Below are 21,563 nucleotides of genomic sequence, written 5' to 3'. Positions count from 1 at the left end.
CTGCTCCTCTCCCCGTGGCACCAGGGGCTCTCTGCTCCCCCGACTCGACGTGGGTACACTGCAGGGCACGTCACTGCTGCTCCACGTCAGGGCTGCGCTGATAGAGGGAGGGGACCAGCCTTTTGCTGACCCCTGAGCCCAGGACTGTGGGCCCTGCTGTGCCGCCCAGGTTACCAGCAGCCACCTGGCCAGAGCAGAGCTGTGGCACAGCCCTCGCTGTGCTGGTGTGGGGCTCGAGGCCGCGGCAGCCACTCCTTCCTGGGGCTGTCGTCACTGGGACAAAGCAGGGAGAGGACACTGCACAAACATGTGGGAAGACACGGTGGTGATGGACGGCTGGAGCGCAGGGCCGGCTGTGGGGGCGGATCCCTGCTCTGCTGGGATAGGGGGGTCTCTTATGCAGCCTCCTGCCCCAGCATTGCCATTCCCATGTTTCACGGGGTGGTTGGGACCCAGGCCCTGTAGCTGGCACGGTGCCCATGGGTAGGACCATGCCCAGTGAAGGAACGTGGGGAATCGGATATGGCAAACACAGCCAGAGCTTGGCTGCCTAGGCCCAGGGACGCTGCCTTTCTGCCAGTGCTGTTCTGGCACAAGCAGAGTTGCTGGCCATGGGCGCAGTGAGCCCCGGGGACCCAGGAGTGGGCCCTGAGTGTGGAGGAGCCTCCTCCCACTCTCCCCTGCAGAGGAGACCTCCCTTGGCCAGGAGGCCGGGCTGTGTCCCAGTCCCGGGTGGGTGAAGTGGGCTCACGTTCCTCCCAGAGGTGTCTTGCCCCATGCCCTCGTCCCCCTCCCTCCCACTCTGGGCTGTAAATTAGGGTGTCTGTGGGTGCTGGTGCACTCCCTGCCGCCCGCCAGTGCCCCCTGCTCCCTGCAGGGTCTCCCTCCTGGGCCCTGTTATCTGCTGTGGGGGTCCCACTTATCTTCGCTGTCACTTTCTAATGCTAGTTTATGGGCAGCGTTCTGTAGCTTAATTATGATGTTTTTCAGCACGGTCACGTGGCCACAGAAGCCAATAAGGCACCAAAGTGGGTCCATCCCGTCTGAGCCTGGCCCCCATGGGGAGGAGATTGGCCGGTGTCCTGCTCGGGGCGGTGTGTGCACAGCCAGAGCCCCGACACCTTCCCGGCGGACACAGGTCCCATAAATCCCCCAGCCTGCCGCGGACAGGGCAGCGGTGCCCACACCCCACAGAGGCTCCTCGGGTCGCAGCTCCTGGCCGGTGGCCGAGCGAGGCTCTCCCGCCCGCCGGCCCCACACGCAGCAGCCGTGCAGCCGCCTCACGGTGAGTACGAGTCCGTGGGGGGAACCACGGTCGCCCATCCCGCCCTTCTCCCAGCCACTGCCGCCATTCCCTGTCACGGTGGCAGCCAAGGCCAGAGCTGGGGACACGGTAGGGCTTGGTGAGGAAGCGAGAGCCGAGTGTGGGCCTCCGCTTCCCGCCCCTTCCCCGCCAGCGGGTGTGGGGATGGCGGCTCTGCAGACCACGGGCAGCAGGGCGAGGCCTCACCATCGCCTTGGCCCCTCAGCCACACTGCTGCCCAGAAATGACAGATCCGGCTGCTGAGGGGAGGCCAGCCAGCGGTGCTGGGGGCTCTGGTCACCCAAGGATTGGGTGTTGCCCATGGGAGCACAGGCAGCCCCCACACCCTGGAGCAAGCGTGGGAGGTGTCCGGGACCCCTCAACTCTCGATGCTGGCTGAGCCCACATCCCCCTCCAGCCCACACTGGCAGGGATCAGAGCCTTCGGCTCTGAGTTGCTTTTGCTTTTGTTCCTCGCAGTGTTTGCTCAGTTCTTCTCCCAACCCACAGCCCCTCCTGGGTTTGTCTTCCCGGATGGCAGGCCCTGCTCCATGGCTGCCCAGCAGCTCCCCTGGGAGCTCATGGTGAGTGTGGGGGCCATGGCCAAGGGGCTCTGCTGGTGGTGGCAGTGCTCATTCCCGGCCGTATGGCTGCCGACCCGCACCGTGGGCTGCTCTGCTCCTATTCTTAGCCCAGGCTCCAGTCCTGAGGGCTCTGGAGCGATGCTGCGCCGAGCCCGTTTCCTGTTTGCCGCTCTCCCTGCCAGTGCTGCTTCCTACACGCCGCACCCGCAGGCGGCAGCTGATGTGTGGGGCAAGCGGGGGGGATGAGCCAGGCAGGATGAGATGAGTGGGATGAGTCCTGCAGGACGAGCCATGTGGGATCAGCTGTGCGGGATCAGCCATGTGGGGCCATGAGCCATGGCTCCCCTTTGCAGGGCACTGCCGGCAGCACAGCCCTCGGTCATCCAGAGCTCCAGACACCCACAGCCTCGTGCCCTCCTGTGCCACTGCCCAAGGGCTGTGCTGGCAGCAGGCTCCTGTGGGAGCTCAGCTCCATGCCTCGAGCTCCCTATGGTGAAGTGCCTGGGCTGTGGTGTGTGGCCTGGGAGCGTCCTGATAAACAGGACATGCCCATAGCCAGGGTGCTCCTGTGCTGCTCTGCAGCCGTCATGGAACATTTCATTAAGAATCCCTAAGCATTGAATTGATCCCTGCTGTCTGACAGGCAGACCAGGACGCTGTTAGCAGTGGGTGCTCCAGGTGGGGTGGCTGGTGCTAGGTCTGAACTGTCATCTCCTTAATAGTGGCCCCAGAGGAGGTGTCAGGAGCTGCTGCACATCCTGGTGCTCCCCACGCAGCTCTCCCTGGGCTGGCAGGGCCGGCTGGTGTAGGGTAACGGGGAGTTCTGACAAAGCCAGGGGTCCAGGGATGTGCACCGAGCAGAGCAGGCTCATGCTCAGACACGGTTAATTGTGCTCCAGCCCCAGGACTCCTGGTTCCCAGTGGATTGTGCCACTCTCAGGCCGGATATCCGGGGAGGCTGGGGGGCTTGTTGTTCCCCACAGATGATGCAGGGGAGCAAGGAGGGTCTTGTGCCCCTTCTCGCAGAACGGTGGCCCCTGCCCGTCCCTGGGGGGATCCCCGGTGCTGCCGAGGCCTGGCCGAGCTGCTCCCCAGGCCGGCCGCCGCGTCCCCGGTCCCCGGGCCGGCGGGTCCCTCCGCCCCCGCCCCGTCCCCGCCGCCGCGAGCCGCCCGCTCTCCCAGAGGAGGTTCCCCAGCCCCGGGGGGCTGGCCGTGAGCCCGCACCAACATGGAGATGCTCTTCCAGGCGCTATAAAGAGCTCCGGCTCCCGCACCTGCAGCTCGGTCTCCGCTGCGCCCGCTCCTGCTCCTCACCCAGAGCCGGGGCTGGGGCCGCCGCCCGTCCCCTTCCCCGTCCCGTCCCGTCCCGTCCCTCTGACCGCGGCTCGTCCCGCAGCAGGGCCGCTGGAGGGGATGGACTATTCCTATGATGAGGACCTGGACGAGCTCTGTCCGGTCTGCGGGGACAAGGTCTCCGGGTACCACTACGGGCTGCTCACCTGCGAGAGCTGCAAGGTAGGATCGGCCGGGGCGTGCGGGGCCGGGGCTCCGGGGCCGGGGCTGCGGGGCCGAGGCTGTGCGGGGCCGGGGAAACGCGGCTGGGGCTGTGCGGAGCTGGGGCTGTGCGGGGCCGAGAATGCGGGGCCGGGGAAGCGGGGCCGGGGCTGTGCGGGAAGCGCTGCGCGGGGGAAAGGGGGCAGGGGCTCTGTAGGGAGCGGGGACGTGGCTCTGCAGGGGCCGGGGCAGCGGGACCGGCCGCGGGGCTGCTCTCGCCCGTTTTCGTTAGCGGCGGATTCGCGCCCGGCGGCGGGAGAGGAGCAGCGACGGGAGCCCCGACAGCGGCGGGGGCGGCGGGACCCTCCGTCGGAGGCGGGTGGAGGGAACGGGGCGCTGACGCCGGGACGCCGGGATGCCGGTGCCGGTGCCTCGCGCAACGCCGCCGTCCGCCGCCGCAGGGCTTCTTCAAGCGCACGGTGCAGAACAACAAGCACTACACCTGCACCGAGAGCCAGAGCTGCAAGATCGACAAGACTCAGCGCAAGCGCTGCCCCTACTGCCGCTTCCAGAAGTGCCTCACCGTGGGGATGCGCCTGGAAGGTAGGGACGGGCGGGCACGGCGGGGCGGGGGGCGGCGGCGGGGCCAGGAGCTGTGCGGGGACCGTGCGGGACTGTCGGGGACTGTCCGGGACTGTGTGGGAACTGCGAGGGGTTGTGAGGGGCTGTGAGGGACGGTGCGGTTCCCGGGACTGGTCGCGCTGTCCCCGCTGCCGCCGCCTCCCCGGACCGGTCATTCCCGTCGCCGCTTCGATTCCGTTTTTCCTTTCGAAGTTAAGAAAAAATTCGTTTTTTCGCGTCGCCTCCTGCTTTTCCTTGTTTCGTTTTGTTTGGGTTTTTTTTCCCCGGGGTTTTGGCTGCTACGGCTTCAACTTTCCAGGATTTTTTTTTTTGCTGGCAGGAAGGTTGAGAAATAGCAAATAAATTATTGTTTTCCTTAAGCACATAATTCCAGAAGCCGAGACTTAAGGAAAACGTTAAAAATGATAGGGCTCGCAATAAAACTGCCGCAGACCCACCACGAATTATATTTTTCCTCTCGGTGACATTTAATATAACGGATTTCTGACCCTCGAGGGGGCAATTCCAGCCCCACAGCCGCCACCTCTCTCCTGTCGGCGCAGTCGATCCCGGCATCAGAGTCGGGCCCCGACAGCCACGAGTCGCGTGTTGTGGCTTCTGCAACGCTCAGCAAGCGGCAACGAAATATATTTGGGGGACAGGTCGTTCGCACGGGATGGCAGAGCAAACGCAGAGGCAGAAGGAGCCCCCCCCCCCAGAGTCAGCCGCCCCCCCCCACCTCTTCGCCCCTGAAATCGTTTGTGTTTTGCAGCGGGGGGGAACCGAACTGAGCCCCTCGCTGGCCGGGCTCAGTCTCTCGCTGGCCGGGCTCAGTCTCTCACTGCCCGGGCTCAGTCCCTCGCTGGCCGGGCTCAGCCCCTCGCTGGCCGGGCTCAGCCCCTCGCTGGCCGGGCCCCCTGCGCGGGGCACAGCGCGGTTTATCGGAAAGTCCTCCGTGTTCTCGCCGGGCGGCCGCTCGCTCCGGGAGCGGGATGGGAGCCTGCGAGCAGCGGCACAGGAGTAAGACACAACATAGAGCTGCAAAATCAGCCCCAGCAAACTCGGGGCGTGGGCTGGCTTCCCCCGGGCTGGAGTTACTGGTGACCTAAATCACTCCGTGCATGCTCTGGCAGCTTTGATCGATGTCTCAGGGGGATTTGGGTGCTGAGCAGGGGCTGGGGGCCCTGGGACAGTGGGCAGGGGCAGCGCTCAGGGTGCCCGAGGGAGACAGGCATGGCTTTTTATCCCTTTCCAGCAGTTTTTGTCTTGCTCACTGTGGAGGTCCTTCGGTCCCAGGGCTGTCTCAAACAGCCTTTATTTGTTTCTTTTCTTGCTGTTGGTCCCTTAGCTGAGCTGGGCAGTCAGGGGGATCACCCAGCGGAGGGTGATATTTCTATGGAGCCATCTCTTTTGTGGTAAAAAACAGGGATCGCTTCTCCTCAGCTCTTAGTATTTTGGGGCAAGGCATCCGAGGTGATGCATTGGAGGTGAGTCTCCAGCTCCACAGAACAAGAGCAAGCCCGAGGCGATCGATTTTGGGGGCAGTGTTGACACAGGCCCCCCTCAAAGTGCCTGAAGGGAGGCCGTAGGGAAGCCCAGCCCGGGAGCAGCACAGCCCTGGCCCAAGGCTGCCCACAGCCCTGCTCAGCCCACGGGCACCAGCCTGGGCACCCTCCATGCCCCTGCCTGGACAAGGGGAGGCAGAGCCTGGCCAGCAGCCTGCCCTAGCTGAGGGCTGCATGGGGGTGAGGGCAGGCGAGGCAGTGGCAGTGGGAAGTGAGGCCTGCGGGGTGCTGAAGACCCCTCCTGCTGCCATGTGGGTGTGTGGCTTGGGGGTCACCTGGAGAGGGTTTTGGGGGGTGCTGGGGGTGAAGACTCTTCCTGGGTGGCTCCACTTGGGCCCTCTTGCCCTGGAGGTCGGGGCACATCATTTCCTTCCTAGCTGCCAACTGGGACACAGCAAATGGCAAGTTGTTCTTGATCCCGAGTGTGGCACAAATGGCAGGAAAAGCAGAGCAGAAGGGAATTAAAAGGCCTCTTCTCCCTTTGTGTTCTTGCTGGGAGAGGGGAGGAGGTGTATGCGGCTGCCTGCAGAGGGTTTGTGAGACTGGACTGTGAGCACCTTGTGCTGTGGGGGGGTGCAGGCAGCACCAGGGGGGTCTCTGCCTGTGCACCCTTGCCCAGAGCCATGGGAGTCCCTTTGGGATACAATTCCTGGGCATTGCTGGGCCCGACCTCAAGCAGCGGTGGAAACACATCACTTTGAGTGGGTGTGAGATTTGGGCTTTCGGTGTGCTCTGGCTCTGGGATGTGTGGCTGGGGCTGCCAGGCCTGCCTGTGCCAGCTCAGGCTGCCAGCCGTGCCTGCCCACAGGACACCCCGGCTTGGGTATGCACAGTGCTGGCTGCGGCACCTCCCTCGTGCCCCCAAGTCAGGAACTGCCCCGGGGCAGCTCTCTGCTGCCCAGAGGTGTAGGGGGAGGTCTCAGGGGCGGGGGCCACAGCACCCCTCGCTTCAGAGGCTGCCGCTGGCTGCCCGCTCCCAGCGAGATGCTGTTTTCATGAATAAAGAATGAGGGAGGAAGCCAGGGCGGCTCTCCTGGGAGCACATTCCTGCTCATCCTGGAAATGCTGCTGCTCCCGACTGCCTTTCCAGCCTGCCTGGGGAGCACTGGGGAGGTGCTTGGGCTCTCCGGGGGGGCTGGCTGTGCGCCCCAGGATAAGTAGGCGAAAGAGAGGCAGAGGTAACAGATGAGACACAAAGCGAGACCCGCTGGCTGTCAGCAGGAACATGAACTAGCGGAGGGTATTTTGCCTTTGATGCTCAGCCTGCGAGCTGCTCTCGCTGGCTCACTCCGTCCCTCTGCGCTGCCGTCCAGCTCCCAGCTCCCGGCTTCCAGCGGCCTGAGGCTCTTCCAAGGGGTATGTCAGGGCAGCAGCCCCTGGGAGCACAGCAAGGCAGTGCAGAGGGACAGGCTCCTGCTGCAGAGAAGCACCTGCTCCCTTGATTGTTGACATATTCGTGGGTTTCTTTCGGTGTTCAAGGGGAACATCTGCTTTGCTGCAGCCAGGACACTGCGATGGGTCCTCGGAGTGACTGTGCCAGCGGGATGCTCCAGCACAGCCCCTCGGTGAGGCTGTACCTGCAGGGCTGGCAGCCTCCTGCCCGAGGCCGGGGTGAAGTGCACCCACTGGGACCTGCCGGCCATGCTGTTCGAGAAAGAGGGAGAGATTTGCAGAAAAGCAGCACATGCAGCCTGGATGCAGGGAACCAGGGTCCTGAGGGGGCTGTGGGGTCCCAGGCTCTGCAGAAACAAGGAAATCTCAGGGCTGGTCCAGCGTCAGGAGTTGTTAAAACGAAAGTGGACGTCAAACCCCCTCGTCTGCTCAGGCTTCAAGGGCTCTCCTCTCAGTTCATGGGGGATGGAATCCGCTTTATCCCCCACCTTGTTTTATAGTTAAAGCCAAATGTCTTTTCCTTTTCTGCAATTCCCAGAGGCTCTGAGAGTAACATCAGCTGGGCTGAGTGGCACAACCTGCTGTCCACTTTGTGGGAAGGTCTTCCTGGTGCCCCACAAACCCTTTTCACCATCAAGCCGTGTGTGTCCCCAACCCCCCTTTTTCTCTGTGCCGTGTGGAAGACCTGGTCTTCCTCTGTGAGGATTCTCTGCAGCCTCTGCCCTCTCTCTGTCCCCAGCTGTCCGTGCAGACCGGATGCGCGGAGGGAGGAACAAGTTTGGCCCCATGTACAAGCGGGACCGTGCCTTAAAGCAGCAGAAGAAAGCTCTGATCCGTGCCAATGGCTTCAAGCTGGAGACGGTGCCTCAGATCATGTCCCCGGTGCAGAGCGACTACAGTCTGTCCTCCACCATCCACAGCATCCACGCCATGTCCAAGACGCTGCCGCCCAACCCCGCTGCCCTGACGCCCGTCGACTACGAGCGCAGCCCCTACGGGACGCCCTCCCTGGGAGTGACTGTGCCTGGCCACGCGCCGCTCCCCGGATACCACTACCCCTCCTTCCCCAACCGCACCATCAAGTCTGAGTACCCCGACCACTACACAAACGTGCACGAGTCCGTGCCCGCCTACGTGTACCCAGAGACCTACCCCAGCAGCTCTCCCCCCGACATCCCCGAGGTCATCCTGAAGCTGCTGCAGCTGGAGCCTGACGAGGCCCAGGTGAAGGCACGGATACTGGCCTGCCTGCAGCAAGAGCAGGGCAAGGGCCGGCACGAGAAGCTCAGCACCTTCGGCCTCATGTGCAAGATGGCTGACCAGACCCTCTTCTCCATCGTGGAGTGGGCACGGAGCTGCATCTTCTTCAAGGAGCTGGAGGTAGGAGCCCGGCAGCGGGGAGGGATGCTGCTCTGGGCGGGCGATGGGGGGCAGGCAGGACTGAGGCTGCCATGCCGTGAGGATGGGGTGCTGCTGTGGGCAGGACTGAGGCGGAGATGCTGCGAGGGCAGGGTGACACTCGTGGGCACAAGCCTGGTGCTGTCACAGCAGATCTGCTGGCACATCCCCGTCCCACTCCCAGCTCCCTGCACGGCAGGGCTGGAGACACTGGGGCCCAGCTGCGGTGCCGGAGCGATTCCCACTGTCGTGTGGGGCTAATGATTTCAGATTCATCACGGCAGGGGCAGGTGTGGAGGCAATCGCCGGCAGAGTGACTGCGGTGTCAAGCTCAAGATATAATTGAAAAATGTAACGTTGAGGAATTATAGTTGAGACAATTCTCTCCTCTGCCTTTAGGAGGAAAATCGATGTGGTCAGGTGGGTCCTATTAGTGCCAGGCAGCCGGGGCAGGGCTGGCTGGGGCGGGGACACCACCGACCCCACTCCAGAACCATGTCTGCTGCCGGCAGCCCACGAGTGTGCTCGGCTGGGGGACGTGCAGCTGAGCCCCATCCTGCCGGGACACCCACTTAGCAAATGCCCCTGAACATTTACTGGACCCAGCCTAGCAGGGCTGGGGCAGCCTCTGCCATCCTGCACACCTTGCCAGGCTTTCAGACATTTTCCATTCATGCCCTGCACTGACCCAAGTTCCCAAACTGGTGCAAAAATGGGAAAGAAAATTTGTGTCGTGGCCAAAACCCAGAGAGCCACGTCCCGAGGCATCTGAGAGACATGGGTGCCTTCTAGTGCTTTCAGCGTGAGGCTCTGCTGCCTGACTCTGGCCAAAATCACCTTCTTCTTGTGGGGCTGTGGGGATGGTGCTGTGGGACAGGACCAGGCTCTTCCCTGTGCCATGGTGCCAGGGGCGCCACGGGGCTGAGTGTGGCCAAGCCTCACAGCTCAAAATAGTCCCCAGCTGCCAGAACAGTGTCAGGAAACGGCATTGTGGGGGTGGGTCGGGCTCATTTCAATCATATCAGTGTCCAGCCTGGATTTTGGGAACAGGGTGGTTGTTGTTTTCCAGGAGATATTGTAAACAGTGTAAATTCAGTTCCCGGCTGTATTGCTGTGTAGCCTTGTAACTCCATTGTTAGCCTGATTGTGCCACCAAAATAGGCTGTTTCTGTGTGAATCCTTGTTGGTGGGTGCTCCTCCCACCGTTGGGCTCTGGGGGGGATGGCAGTGCCAGAGGTCTCACCTGGGCAGGGGCAGCTGTGTCCTGCCAGGAGCGGGTCATGTCCCCTGCCATGCCCAGGACATGGGGTTCAGTGATCAAGGATGGGAGCTCAGCTGGGATCCGCATCCGTCTCTGCCATCTCAGGGGCTCGTGCATTTTGCCTTCATCCACATGGTGATTGTGGAGTGCATTCCCAGCACTTTGCAGGGCCAGGGACTCCAGGACACCTCGTCCCACTGTGGCTCCAGCGGGGGAACGCGGTGTCGCCGTCCTTGGCTCCCTTCCCTGTGCTGACTCTGCAGCACAACGGGGCAGGTCCAAACCCCAGCACAGAGTGGAGGTGCCCAGGCCCCCCAGGATGGTGCTGGGGCTGCCCTCTGCCCCCCCAGCACGGTGCAAACTCCCTGGTGCAGGGTGGTGGCTTCTCCCTGGAGAGAGCAGCCGGTGGGAAGGAGTAGGTTTGAGATCTCGAGTCCCTGCTCCTGCAGGCACATGGGCAAACGGCTGCTGGGGCAGTAAACAAACTCCTGCCAATGCAGGGTAAACCCTGGCTGTGCCCTAAAGCCAGCACAGAGGGACATGGCAATCTCTGAGATCGATGGCCACTGCTGCAGGCAGTCCCTGCTGAGTGCTCAGGGCTCCTCGGAGCAGGGATGCCAGCAGCCCTCTCCATCCCCTGGGAAGGTCTGTGTGAAAGTGAGGGTGCCCAACCCCAGCAGGGATGGGCTGTTGGCCGAGGCCAGTGCAGGGATGCAGGCTGGAAGGGCACTGTGCTGGGATATTGCTCCAGGCATCGTGCAGGGCTCACATCACACACAGGGGGTGCAGGCAGGTGAGAAGGGGGGTGCAGGCTGATGACCCCATCATGCCATGCCCTGCCTGAACCCTCCCAGCACTCATGTGCTTCCACAGGGCTGTCTGCAGATAGATAGCTGGCTTCAATCCAGGGCCTCTGAGAGGGCCTGGAGAGGAAGGAGAAAACTCTCAGGGACATGGGGACCTGCTGGCTCATGCCTGGCCAGGATGAGCCTTTGGTCCCTGCCCAAGGAGAGTGGGAGCAGGTTTCCCTGGAGCTGGCCAGTCTTGTTCCCATTCTCATTCCTGGCCCAGCAGTCTGGTGAAGGGCAGACTGGGTGCTTTGCCCTCTCCTCCTGAGGGGGTGGCTGGGCTGGGAGATGTTGGGGAGAGGCCCCTTGGCTCCGCCGCTGCGCCCAGGGGAGGAGGGGGGCCATGGGCTAAATGGCCTCTTGACATCGGCTCACACGCCACGTCCGCCCGCAGGCGCGGGGCAGTCAGATTGAAAACAGATTTAACTTCCCAGATATATCGTTTCATTTAAGGGCCAGTAATTCTGTCAGTCTGCCACTGACAAACGAGGGTCCCCATGCCAATCCGCCGGGAGACTGATGTCGCGGCGCTCATCTCGTGTCACCAGGAGGAGAATTACGGACTGCGCTGGCCTTCGGAGGCAAGACTAATAACGCTGTGCGGCAGAGGGGGATTTGGGGGCCCGCTTGTTTATCGAGGGCCGGCCAGGCAGCCGCGGCGCGAGGCCGCGCGGGCGGAGGTGGAAGAGGTCAGCGCTGACGCCCATAAATACGAACTTTAACTGAGTCTAGATGAGATGTGTCAGGACTGAGGGAAGATTTGCAGCATCTCTTCAGGAAGAAAAATATGGGCCGGGGGTGAAATATATTTTGTTGGGTCGTGAGTCTCAGGCAACTTTGTCCTTTCAGATGTAATTTTTTTATATATATATGTGGAGAGAGACAGACAGAGAGATGTGCACGCACACATATATGTGCTCTTGTACACTCACAGTGTCTGGTTTTGGAGTGGTTTATGCACATGTCTTGCACAGCCTGGTTTATATAGGTGTCACTGCCATACCTACATATCAATATTGTGCACACAGGGTTGCAGTGACCTTTAGATTGGGATGAGCAGCCAGGAATGTTAAACAAATTGCCACGGTTTCAGCCCGAAGGCCAGACTGGGCTGGGTGTACAGAGGGTCCCTGTGCTGCTAGAGGGGCACGGCACAGCCACAGGGTGGTGGGATGATGCTGACCCCCTCCTTGGCCCCTTCATGCCACAGGGCTGGGGCAAACTGCCCTCCCACCCACAGGCAAGCACCAGTGATGGGGGGATGCTGAGGGCAGCACCGTTCCCACAGACCAAGGGGTCCCTGCGGTCGCTGGGTCTGTCTGCTGGGCTGCTCTCCCTCTGTCCTCGTCAGAGATCTCAGAGCCACCACGAAGCCTATTTGCAGTCAGTTGCTTCTCTGCCTTTAGCATGTGTGGGTCATCTTGACCCCATCTCCTGGCCAATGGCCAGACCGTTTTTGGCAGATTTAAAATCTCCTTCTGGTCATGGATGCTGCAGCAATGTTTAGCATCCCATGCACTGGGGGAAAAGTGACGCTTCCCCTTCCTGTGGTGTCCTGGCCAGCACAGCCCTGCCTGCAGAGCCATGGTGCTCGTGCAGCCTGGGCCACAGCAGCATGGGAGCCAGCAGGGAGACGAGATTCTGGTCTTGCTGCACTGGTTTTGATGGTTTTTGCTTTAAGCTGCCCATCGTGGTGGTATCTGGGCAGGGGGATGGGGACGTGCATTCACCATTAACACCTTGGGCTTGTGTGAGGTTTCCATTGCAGGTGGCTGGTGGGCATTAATTCACTTTCTCACTTCTCGGTAGCTGAGGTGTTGGGTCCTGCTCACACCCAGTAATTGCTGGGGCTCGGGGCACTGACGTGTGTCCTGCACCTGTGTGAGGGTTGTGGGACAAATCCTGCACCTGAGATCTGGGTGGAGGCCTGGAGAGCATCTGTGGGCAGGAGACAGGTCGGGGGCATCCGAGCACTCCTTGTGCCCGTGTCTGGGAATCAATGTCCTGGGACCTGCTCAGGGCTTCCTGTCAAAGCAGAACTGCTGGTGGTCACTCTGCTTCCTAACAGAGATGCTGGAGGGCAGCAGTGGCACCCAAGGTGGGGGATGCCCTGAGCCGGCTGTGCAGGGAGCAGTGAGCACAGTGGGGCTGCACTGTCCCCACATGGCCTGGGAACGTTTTGGGAGCCCCAACACTCCCAGGGGCTTCCTCACCTCACACCTGTGAACCCACAAGGAGGGTGGTAGGAGTTTAAAACTACACCCACATGCAGATCCTGCAGCCCTTGCCTGGGCAGCATCACCCCTGACTCTGCACACCCTCTCTCCCCTCTGGCGCCATCCTAGACCCTTTCCCACAGGGAATTGGATTTTCTGTAGGTCACAGCCCATCAGAATTCCCGGTGACAGGGGATTGCTCTCTCAGCATGAGGTGGGGGGTGCGTTTGCTGCGTGTTTTGTGAATGGGTTATAAATGCTTGCTTTAAAAAAAAGGTAAAAATTGCCTCTCAAAGACAGCTTGCATTAGGCCCTCGATAAAGCACTCCGTGGAAAAGCCTTGACATTAAAAGAGGAAGATCCTTTGCTTAACTTTTAACGGGGAGTGTGTGTGTGCTGCCGCCTCACCGCGAGGATTGATTGCCTCTGAGTGCCCCTCCATTAGCAGCCCTCTGCTCCGGGAGGCCAGGCCAGGGCGGGGGACAGCCAGGTGACCCCCAGCCAGAGCCCCCTGCAGCAGAGCCACAGTGCCAGAGCGGGGCTGTGGGCCCTGCCTGCTGCCACCCAGCCTGGGGCACAGGGACCCCCAGCTTGGTGCTGGGGACCTCTCTATGGCCCCCAGCCCTGACTGGCACACTGAGCCCCCAGCCCACCCTGTCGTGCCCCCACCCACCTCACCCCCCACGCCACGGCCGTGTGGCTCTGGTGCACTGCGACGCTCCCAGGGAGCACCGCGGCACACCGGGGTGTGCTGGCAAGGGAGCAGCCATGCAGCAGCCACACAGGGTGACATGTGCTGCTGAGGGGCTGCAGGGAGGGAGCAGAACCCCCCCGCAGAGTTTGGCAGGAGCCGATCAGCAATTTTTGAAGGAAGAAAAGATTTCAAAATTGTCAAAGTGCTTTCTTTTGGAAAAGCTAAATTTTTTTAGAACTTTTCTCGAGGCGAAACCTTCTGTCTGTCCCTTCTGGAGCTCATCTCGCTCAGGAATGAGGCACAGGAAGGAGCTTCCAAAACAACGCCCCGGCTCAGCCGGAGCGGAGGCACTCGGCACGGTGCGGGAGCGTGCAGCTGGGCTGGCAGGGAGCTGTGCACCGGGACCCCAGCGCCCTGCCAGGGCCACGAGCCTTGGGGCAGAGGTCACCACGGATGCAGAAAGTCTCTGCTCTGTTTTGGTGCAGAATGAGCTTTTCCCCAGGCCTTTGTTCAGCTGCTGAACAGGAGCCTCACAGCCTGAGCTGCTGGGCCACAGACCACGGCTCCTTGGCTGGCCTGGGCGATGGGGCAGCAGCCCCCTGTGCCCCCTGCCCTCCCTGCAGTGCTGGGCAGGAGTGGGTGCTGCAGCCCCACCTTGCTGCCTTCCCACCCCATCCCCTCCCCGCGCTGCCGCAGGACCCGCTCTGACCACCCACTGCACTTGAGAGACAAATCCCGGCGGCTCGCGGGGAGCGCCGGCTCTGAGGCTCTGAGACCATAAAGCTCTTTCTCATCTGGCTTCTATTCCTTTTGCAATCTCCCAGTGCCGGTTTATTGCAGCCTCTTCAGCAAAACGAGGGCATTATCCAGCCCTGTGATGCTGCATCTGTCTTCCCTCTATTAAAGGGGGAGCACAATGGCCCTGCAGAGCTCAGCTGCTGGCACTGGATTTGCTCCGCAGGGAGGTAGTACCTTAATCCCAGCCCTTTCCCTACACCAGCCCTGCAGGAGAGGGGGGGTCCAGGCAGGACAGGAGTTCAGTTCCCTGTGGAAAGGAGTTGGGGTCTGGAGAAGAGCAGTGCTGAGGGGATGAAGCTGGTGACTCATGGTGGTTTTCAGCAGGGTGGTGGGAAGGCAGCTGAGCTCCCCGTGCCGGGACAGGAGTGTGCCCCATGTTCTGACACAACTCTGGGTACAGGGACCTGGCAGAGCTCTTAGTTCTGCCATATGCAGCCGTTGGCTCTGGCAGCTTGTCCTGCCAGTCAGTGGTGCTGCCTGCAGTCCCTGACACCCTGCAGGACCTCTGGGGACCCTTACTGCTTGTGTCCTGGCTCGAGCTCCTCGCAGGGGCAGCCTCAGGTGTTCCTTTGGGCCTGTGCCTGCAGGTACACACAGCACGAGTGTCAGTGTGCACGTGACCACGTGTGTTGGTGCGTGGGCAGGGGCTGGGCTGGCAGCTGCAGGGCACAGCGATGCCCCCGCTCCCCCACGGCACTGCTGCCCCCCCAGAGCCGCCATCCCCGCGGGGAGGTGAGCATGGGCACTGTCTGCTTTCGTTTAAAAGTATCCAGAGGGACTGCCTGGACACACAGGCCCTTTGTGCAGCCGCTGCACACCCCTCCTGCAGTCATTTTGTTAAAATTTGTGTGCAATTCGGGGAGGTTGTGCCTGGTGGGGGAAAACCAGTGCTGATAAGAGCCAGCAAGTGCCACTGAAACACACTGAGCTGCTTTGAAGCCAGCTCTGCACAACCACCTGCCCCTCTCCTCCCCTCCAGCTCAGGGTCCCCCTTTCTGGGATGCAGCTCCAGCTCTCCCTGCTCATCCAAGGGGCCCCCCTGCCATGGAATGTGTGCCAGGTGCAGGGTGGGTGCTGTGCAGTGCAGTGTGGTGAGTCTCAGCCATTCTGCTCCCGCTCCCTTTCAGGTGGGTGACCAGATGAAGCTGCTGCAGAACTGCTGGAGTGAGCTGCTGGTGTTTGACCACGTCTACCGGCAGCTGCAGCACGGCAAGGAGCACAGTGTGCTGCTGGTCACCGGCCAGGAGGTGAGCAATGGCCCAGGGACTGTGCTCTGCAGGGGTGGGGGCTGGCTGCGGGCACGGGGCGACTTTTTTCTCACTTCTGGCCCAGTGTGGCCAACCAGGCATAGGGTACGTGGGTTGGTTTGCTACGCTATGGGTCTGCTTGTGCAGAAGGTCCCATCCCATCCCGTCCTGTCCCGTCCCATCCCATCCCATCCCATCCCATCCCACCACGCAGCTCCCGGTTCTGGAAAAAAATATTTTGTATGGAAAGATCACCAGCCCTACCCGTACTCTCAGAGGTAGGATGTGAAGAGGGGCCCCCTCCTTCCCTAGGGGTGGCTTTTGGAAATGGGGTGCCTACAATGTCAGCACCCCATGAAGGGCCTGCCTGTTTGAAATGAGGTTCCCGTTTCACCCATTGGCCTTTTCTTTGACACCCCTCATTCTCAGTGGGCACTCAGGGCCAGTTCCCAGTTGGTTCCCAGCTCTTGCTCTGTGTGGGGCTTCCTGCAGCAGGTTATGGGGGACTGGGGCTGCCAAAGCTGACACCGTCCCAATCCCCGCAGGTGGACATGTCGACCATCTCAGCCCAGGCCGGCTCCATCCTCAACACGCTGGTGCTGCGGGCGCAGGAGCTCGTCCTGCACTTGCACTCGCTCCAGGTGGACCGGCATGAATTCGTCTGCCTCAAGTTCCTCATCCTCTTCAGCCTTGGTGAGCACTGCTGCGGGGCACTGGGACGAGGGGCAGCCACTCTCAGGGGGGATGGCCATGCTGGGGGCAGGGTCCTGGGGGGTGGGAGCAGAGCAGGAGGGAGCACACACAGCCCAGGGTCTGGCTGTGTGATGAAGGGGCTTTTAATGAGGCGCCAGGAGCCACGGCTGGGACCTGTTTTTCCCCCTCGGATCCGAAATGTCTCCTGCCACAGGCTGGGCTCTGCTCCAGCTGCAGGGGACACTGCCATCCTGTTGGCCAAGTGGGGCCTGTTTTGGTCACTTGCCCATCAGGCCAGGCAGGGACACAACCGCTGATATGGCTGCGGCAAAACAGTTGTGTTGACAGCGGCGGCAGCGGGCCGGGCCCGCCGTATCTCCCGGGATTTGCGTCACAGGGCCCGAGCGCCGCACTGGGACGGGGCTCGTGTGCTCCTGATTAGGCTCAGCCTGGAGCCTGTGGCCGGGCCCAGGCAGTGGGTTCACACACTCCCACCTCACCCAGACTAAATAACACCGAGCTGCAGGCGCTGTTGGCAGAGCCTGAAACCTCCCTGGGGTGGCACAGCGGCTCAGCTCTGATCCTGCCCTGCTCCAACGCTGCTCCTGCCACACTCTGGCCCCACTCCCACCCCCCTCCCACCCTGGCCATCCTGCCCACACTGCAGGGAGCATCTCCACATACACTGCAGCCAGGGATGTGCCTCCATTCCCTGCAGGCTTCTCCCTGAGGCAGGGGTGCCCAGGGTAGTCCCATGGGAGGGATCTCAGCCTTTGGCAGGGCAGTGCAGCTGTGGGTGGTGCTGAGCCCCACAGGGACCCCAAGGGTGCCCAGCTGCCATCATTACAGGTGCTGGCACCTTCCCCTCGGTGGCAGATCTCCTGTCCCGGCATGAGGCCGGTGAGGGGCTCCTGTGGCTGCCACAGTCCTGGCTCACGGCCCTGCCACTGCAGCTGCCTCCCTTCCCACACCTGCTCAGTGGCTGATACCTGCACCCACCGGATGGGACAGGAACTGGCATTTCCCCAGGGAAGCTGGGGTCCCTGCAGCGTCCGAGTGCTGGTGCCGGGATGGTGAGCCCAGCTTGTGGCAGACCTGTTTTCCATCTCTGTTCTTGTTCCTATCCCAGCCCATCCCTGCCCCAGTGCCTTAGTCTGTGCTTGCACTTCTCCATCCATGAGGTCCTATCTAGGGACCAGGGGCGGGAGCCACGCTGCCATCCCGTTCTGCACCTGCGGCATCTCCTCCCTCAGCTTTCCTTTCCTCTGGAGCTGTTTTGAAATCCAGAGAAACAAGATGCGATAATTCAGTGCTCGAACAGTGATAAGGTGGGGGACAAACAGTGCCCGGGCTGGGAAATGAAGGAGCTGGGGGGGCTCGTACCCCGAGCCGGGACCTTCCTTGGCCACTGCCCTGAAGGTTCAGCACCAGCAGAGCTGTGTCCCCACCGTGCTGCCTGTGTCCCTCTCACCCCCTTGGCACGGGACAGCGAGCAGGAACAGCGTCCACCCCGATGGCTTCCCTGGAGCAGTGGCTTTCAGGGAGGGCATGGAATCCAATAGCTGTGTTTTCCCATACATCATTTTGCCCCAAATGCAACTTTTTCTCTCCATATTGCAGAGCTCACTTGGAGTAATTTGCCCTTCGCAGGCTCAGCTGTAGAGGACGGGACTGTGTATTATGTGCAGGATGTAATTGCCTTTAACAAGAGAATTTCCACATTTACCACTCTGCCACAGCGCAGTCAAAGCCAAGCCCTGCTCACAAGAGCTGCCATTTGAGTTCTAAATAGATTTCTCTCCTGAGCAGGTAAAGAGATTTAATTAAAATTAGGGCTTCTCAAAATAGCAATATTTATGAGGACGGCACAGGTTAGCTTTGTTCTACAGAAGGGCTTAATAGAGCCTTAATGGATTGACCTATCATTCGATTTCATGACTTACATTCATGAAGCAGCTACTCTTGGGGAGGGGAGGAAGAGAGGCTTTTATAGCCCACATTCCCTTAAGCGTTTGCAATTTATCAGCAGCTTCTCCCAAACAAAAGGAGCTGTGAATAGGAAGAACACTTGAGGGCATAGAAATAATCCCAGGCATATCTGTATGTGTGATGGGAGGCTTTGTCACAGGACAGTCTTTGCAACTGCTGCAGTGTCTCTAAATGAAGTGAGTCAATGTTATTTGGACAACATTCTTTATTCCTTGCAGGAATGAAAAGATTATTCAAATATTCAATTAAACAGTGAATAGGGTCTTTCAGAGAACCAGGTGAGTTCATCGAGTAGAACTAGCTATTGTTGAGCCAACTCAGGGGATAGATTTGACATTTATCAATATAACTTCTTTTTTTTTTAATGACATGCACAATAACCTTATGCAGATAAAGAGATTTCGTAACAAGAACCCGGATAGGAGGAGACAATAGGAGCAAATGTGCCGCCCAGTGAAAAGGGAAGGGTGATCTGATAAAGTGCATCCTGGCACAACCTGTGCCCTTTGTGCCTGCACCCACAGTGCCTGTCCTGGCCGTGGACATGGCCGGAGCCTGGGGCTCCCTGGGGGCTCACAGCCCCCCCTGGCTCTGCCTCTGCTCCCTGGGGGCTCTGCACTCCCCCCAGCTGCACCTCTGCTCCCCAGCCCCTGCCCCTTGGGGGCTCCTGGCTTTGCTGGGCTGCAGCAGCCTTGGGTGCCGTGGTCCCTTCGAGGGAGCCCTGCGGGGCCAGGTAGTGGGGGGGACCAGAGACACCCCCACCCAGTGGCGTGGGGGTCCCATCTGCTCCCTCCCGCTCAGACAGCTCCGTCACCAGCACTGCAGTCTGCCCTCCCACATGTTGCTCAGCCCTCTGGGTTACAGCCACGTTTGGCTCCCCACCTTTTTGGGATGAAAACCAGAAATAACCCCCAAACTCTCAGCTGCCTTGGCCAGAACCCATGCCCATGATGCCCTGTTTCCCTGAATGTGGCCGTGCATCAGCGGCTGTGGGCCACGGGGCTGTGACCAAGGCAGCACTGCCGGGCTCCTCGTGCTGCACAGCAAATCCACTAAATCTTCTTGCCCCAGCTGGGCTCGGGGCCAGGGTTGGCAGCAAGGTCACTGTCGGGCAGGTCTGGTACTTTGCTGTGTATAGCTGTAGGTGGTGATGGGGCAACGCACGGCACTGGTTCCCCAAAGCCACCAAAATCCTTGTGCAGGGCCAGTGGAACGTGTGTGCTGGTTGGAAGTCAACACTTCACCATGGAGCACTCCCGGCAACCTGAATGCTGAGGCAGCACCCTTGGAGAGCAAACCCCAGCTCAGGCCATCCTAAATCCTGGAGAACTCCCAACCCACAAGCACAGGTTGTCCCCGCAGTCACAGGAGACCACCCCTTCCCTGGGGCTGTGCCTGCCCCAGCTCTTGCAGCTCTGCCTTCAGGTCTGCAGCAGCCTCTTGCTGCCAGACCCTGCCTGCATCTTGGTGCCACTGCCTGCTGTGCTGCTTCCCACCCTGCTGGCAGCAGAGCTGGCAGTGGGATTATGGGAAGCTGCTGCAGCCCTGGTGAGGCATGGAGGATTAGGGTTTCTAGGCTGGTGAGCCTGGTTGCCACATTGGAAAGACCAGGTTTATCGGGGAATTAATTCAGCCGCTTCCTTGACCTTCAGGAATTAAAGGGGGCTGATGGCAGCGGCTCCCAGTGTGCAAACACAGCTGGCAGCACCTTCTGGCTTTGCCTCTTCCTGGGCAGTGAGGGCAGGGGGACACCAGTCTTGCTGCCAGGGGGTTTGGAATCTGTCTTCAGCATCAGGGGAGACTGACTTGGGAGGCAGAGCAGGGACAGGGAGTCCACGGTGGGACAGGGATGGGGCACGAGACTCCTCCTGCACTGTTTTCCTGCATGAGGAGCATTACCCAGGAGCATGGGTCCCTCCTGGCTCACCCCAGCACAGCACGGTGTGGGTGGGGCAGACACATGAGCTTGGCACCATTTCATCCTCCTCCTCCTCCTTGCAGATGTGAAGTACCTGGAGAACCACACGCTGGCTAAGGACGCCCAGGAGAAGGCCAACGCGGCGCTGCTGGAGTACACGGTGTGCCACTACCCCCACTCCACGGACAAGTTCCGCCAGCTGCTGCTGTGGCTGGCGGAGGTCCGGGCGCTGAGCATGCAGGCAGAGGAGTACCTGTACCACAAGCACCTGAGCGGGGAGGTGCCCTGCAACAACCTCCTCATCGAGATGCTCCATGCCAAGCGGACTTGAGCGTGGCCGCCAGCACGACCCGGCGCAGCCCCAGTGCCACCGCTGGCGCAGCAGGGGCAGGACTGGTGCCCGGGGCTGGCTGCCTTCCACCCTGCCTTCCTCAGTGATGCTATTTAACCTCTGCTATTGGAAACGTCCCAGGTGGTTTAACACACAGCAAGGATGGTTGAGGCTGCAGGGCCATGGGCTCGGCTGCTGAGCTGCCCCATTGGCCGCGCTGCCCCAGCTCCACTGCACGCCTGGTGCCTGAGCCTGCCACTTACAGACCTGGCTCAGCAGCACCAAGGAAGGGTAAAGCCTGTCCCGGCTTTTCTCCTATTTCTGCTCCTCTCCTATCCCTACCAGCTGTTTCTTCACCTTCCCAGCCCTGCCCCATGTCTCAGGGCCCGTTGTGCACAGGGCAGGGGAGAGGTGAGGTGAACCCCCTCCAGGCTGTGGTTTTGTAGTGGTTGGGGCGTCTCCAGGCACTGGGGGAGCACACGGAGGAGCCACACAGAGCACTGGGGCTGGGCTGGAGGGGTTGGCCCTATTCAGTCCTGTGACCCCAAGGTGCACATGCTGTGTCCCACCACTGCCCCAGCAAAGCGAGGGCAGGCAGGGGGTGGGCAGCGCTGAGTCCTCAGCTGAGGTTCGTTTTCCCAGTGCCTGCTGGTGCTGGAGGCAGCAGTTGTGGCTTTGCAGGCCGTGGCAGCCGCAGTGCCCAGAGCCCACAGCTCACGGGCAGCACAGCTCTGTCCTGCCCCAGCTGACGGTGGCAGAGCAGCCGGGCAGGAGGGAGGTGCAGGCACGTGCCCAGGAGCCTGGGGAAGCTTGGCGAGCTCTGCAGCCCCCTCCCTGCATTTACTGGCCCAAGTACATGGGCAGGGAGGAATAAGGATTTTCCTGCACTTCGTGTTGGGCCCCCACACCCCCTCCTGTGGTCTGCCGTGTCCCCAGGGGACAGCAAATGCTGTGGCGAAGCCACAGGCAAAGAGCTCTCTGTTCCTCTCCCATCATGGGACAGGACTGGGAGCACTGGGGGCTGCAGCCCCCCGAACTGGGACATGCTGGACTCTGACTGCTGCTTTCTCTCCATCTCAGCCATGCTCTCCTCTCCTCTCCTCTCCTCTGCCCCACCAGGCAGCCCCTGCCCCGGCCCGACCCTGGCTCCGTGGGCTCCTCCCGCACGGCAGGGGCTGGCCAGGTTTGCTCCCCAGGGCGGGGGGTCTCCCT

At 61.1% G+C, this 21,563-nt stretch overlaps 1 protein-coding gene across 2 annotated transcripts; it reads left to right on the top strand.

The window, feature by feature from the left end:
• Positions 1 to 869: 869 nt before the first annotated feature.
• NR5A1 (nuclear receptor subfamily 5 group A member 1) lies at positions 870 to 21,548 on the top strand. 2 transcript variants are annotated; one of them, XM_027741449.2, is made up of 7 exons: positions 870 to 1,285; positions 3,286 to 3,401; positions 3,842 to 3,983; positions 7,698 to 8,338; positions 15,301 to 15,420; positions 15,966 to 16,113; positions 20,104 to 21,548. In XM_027741449.2, exons 2-7 carry the CDS (start codon positions 3,300 to 3,302, stop codon positions 20,349 to 20,351), a joined length of 1,401 nt encoding a protein of 466 aa, XP_027597250.1. In that variant the 5' UTR covers positions 870 to 1,285; positions 3,286 to 3,299; the 3' UTR covers positions 20,352 to 21,548. The 2 variants fall into 2 exon arrangements, with proteins under 2 accessions (XP_027597250.1, XP_027597249.1); XM_027741448.2 differs by having other exon boundaries at positions 3,283 to 3,401.
• The last annotated feature ends 15 nt before the right edge of the window (positions 21,549 to 21,563 follow it).

Source organism: Pipra filicauda, unplaced genomic scaffold, assembly GCF_003945595.2.
Source record: "Pipra filicauda isolate LSUMZ 115617 unplaced genomic scaffold, ASM394559v2 scaffold100_size2392355_pilon, whole genome shotgun sequence".
Classification (NCBI taxonomy): domain Eukaryota; kingdom Metazoa; phylum Chordata; class Aves; order Passeriformes; family Pipridae; genus Pipra; species Pipra filicauda.
This window is presented reverse-complemented; position numbering and strand designations above follow the sequence as displayed.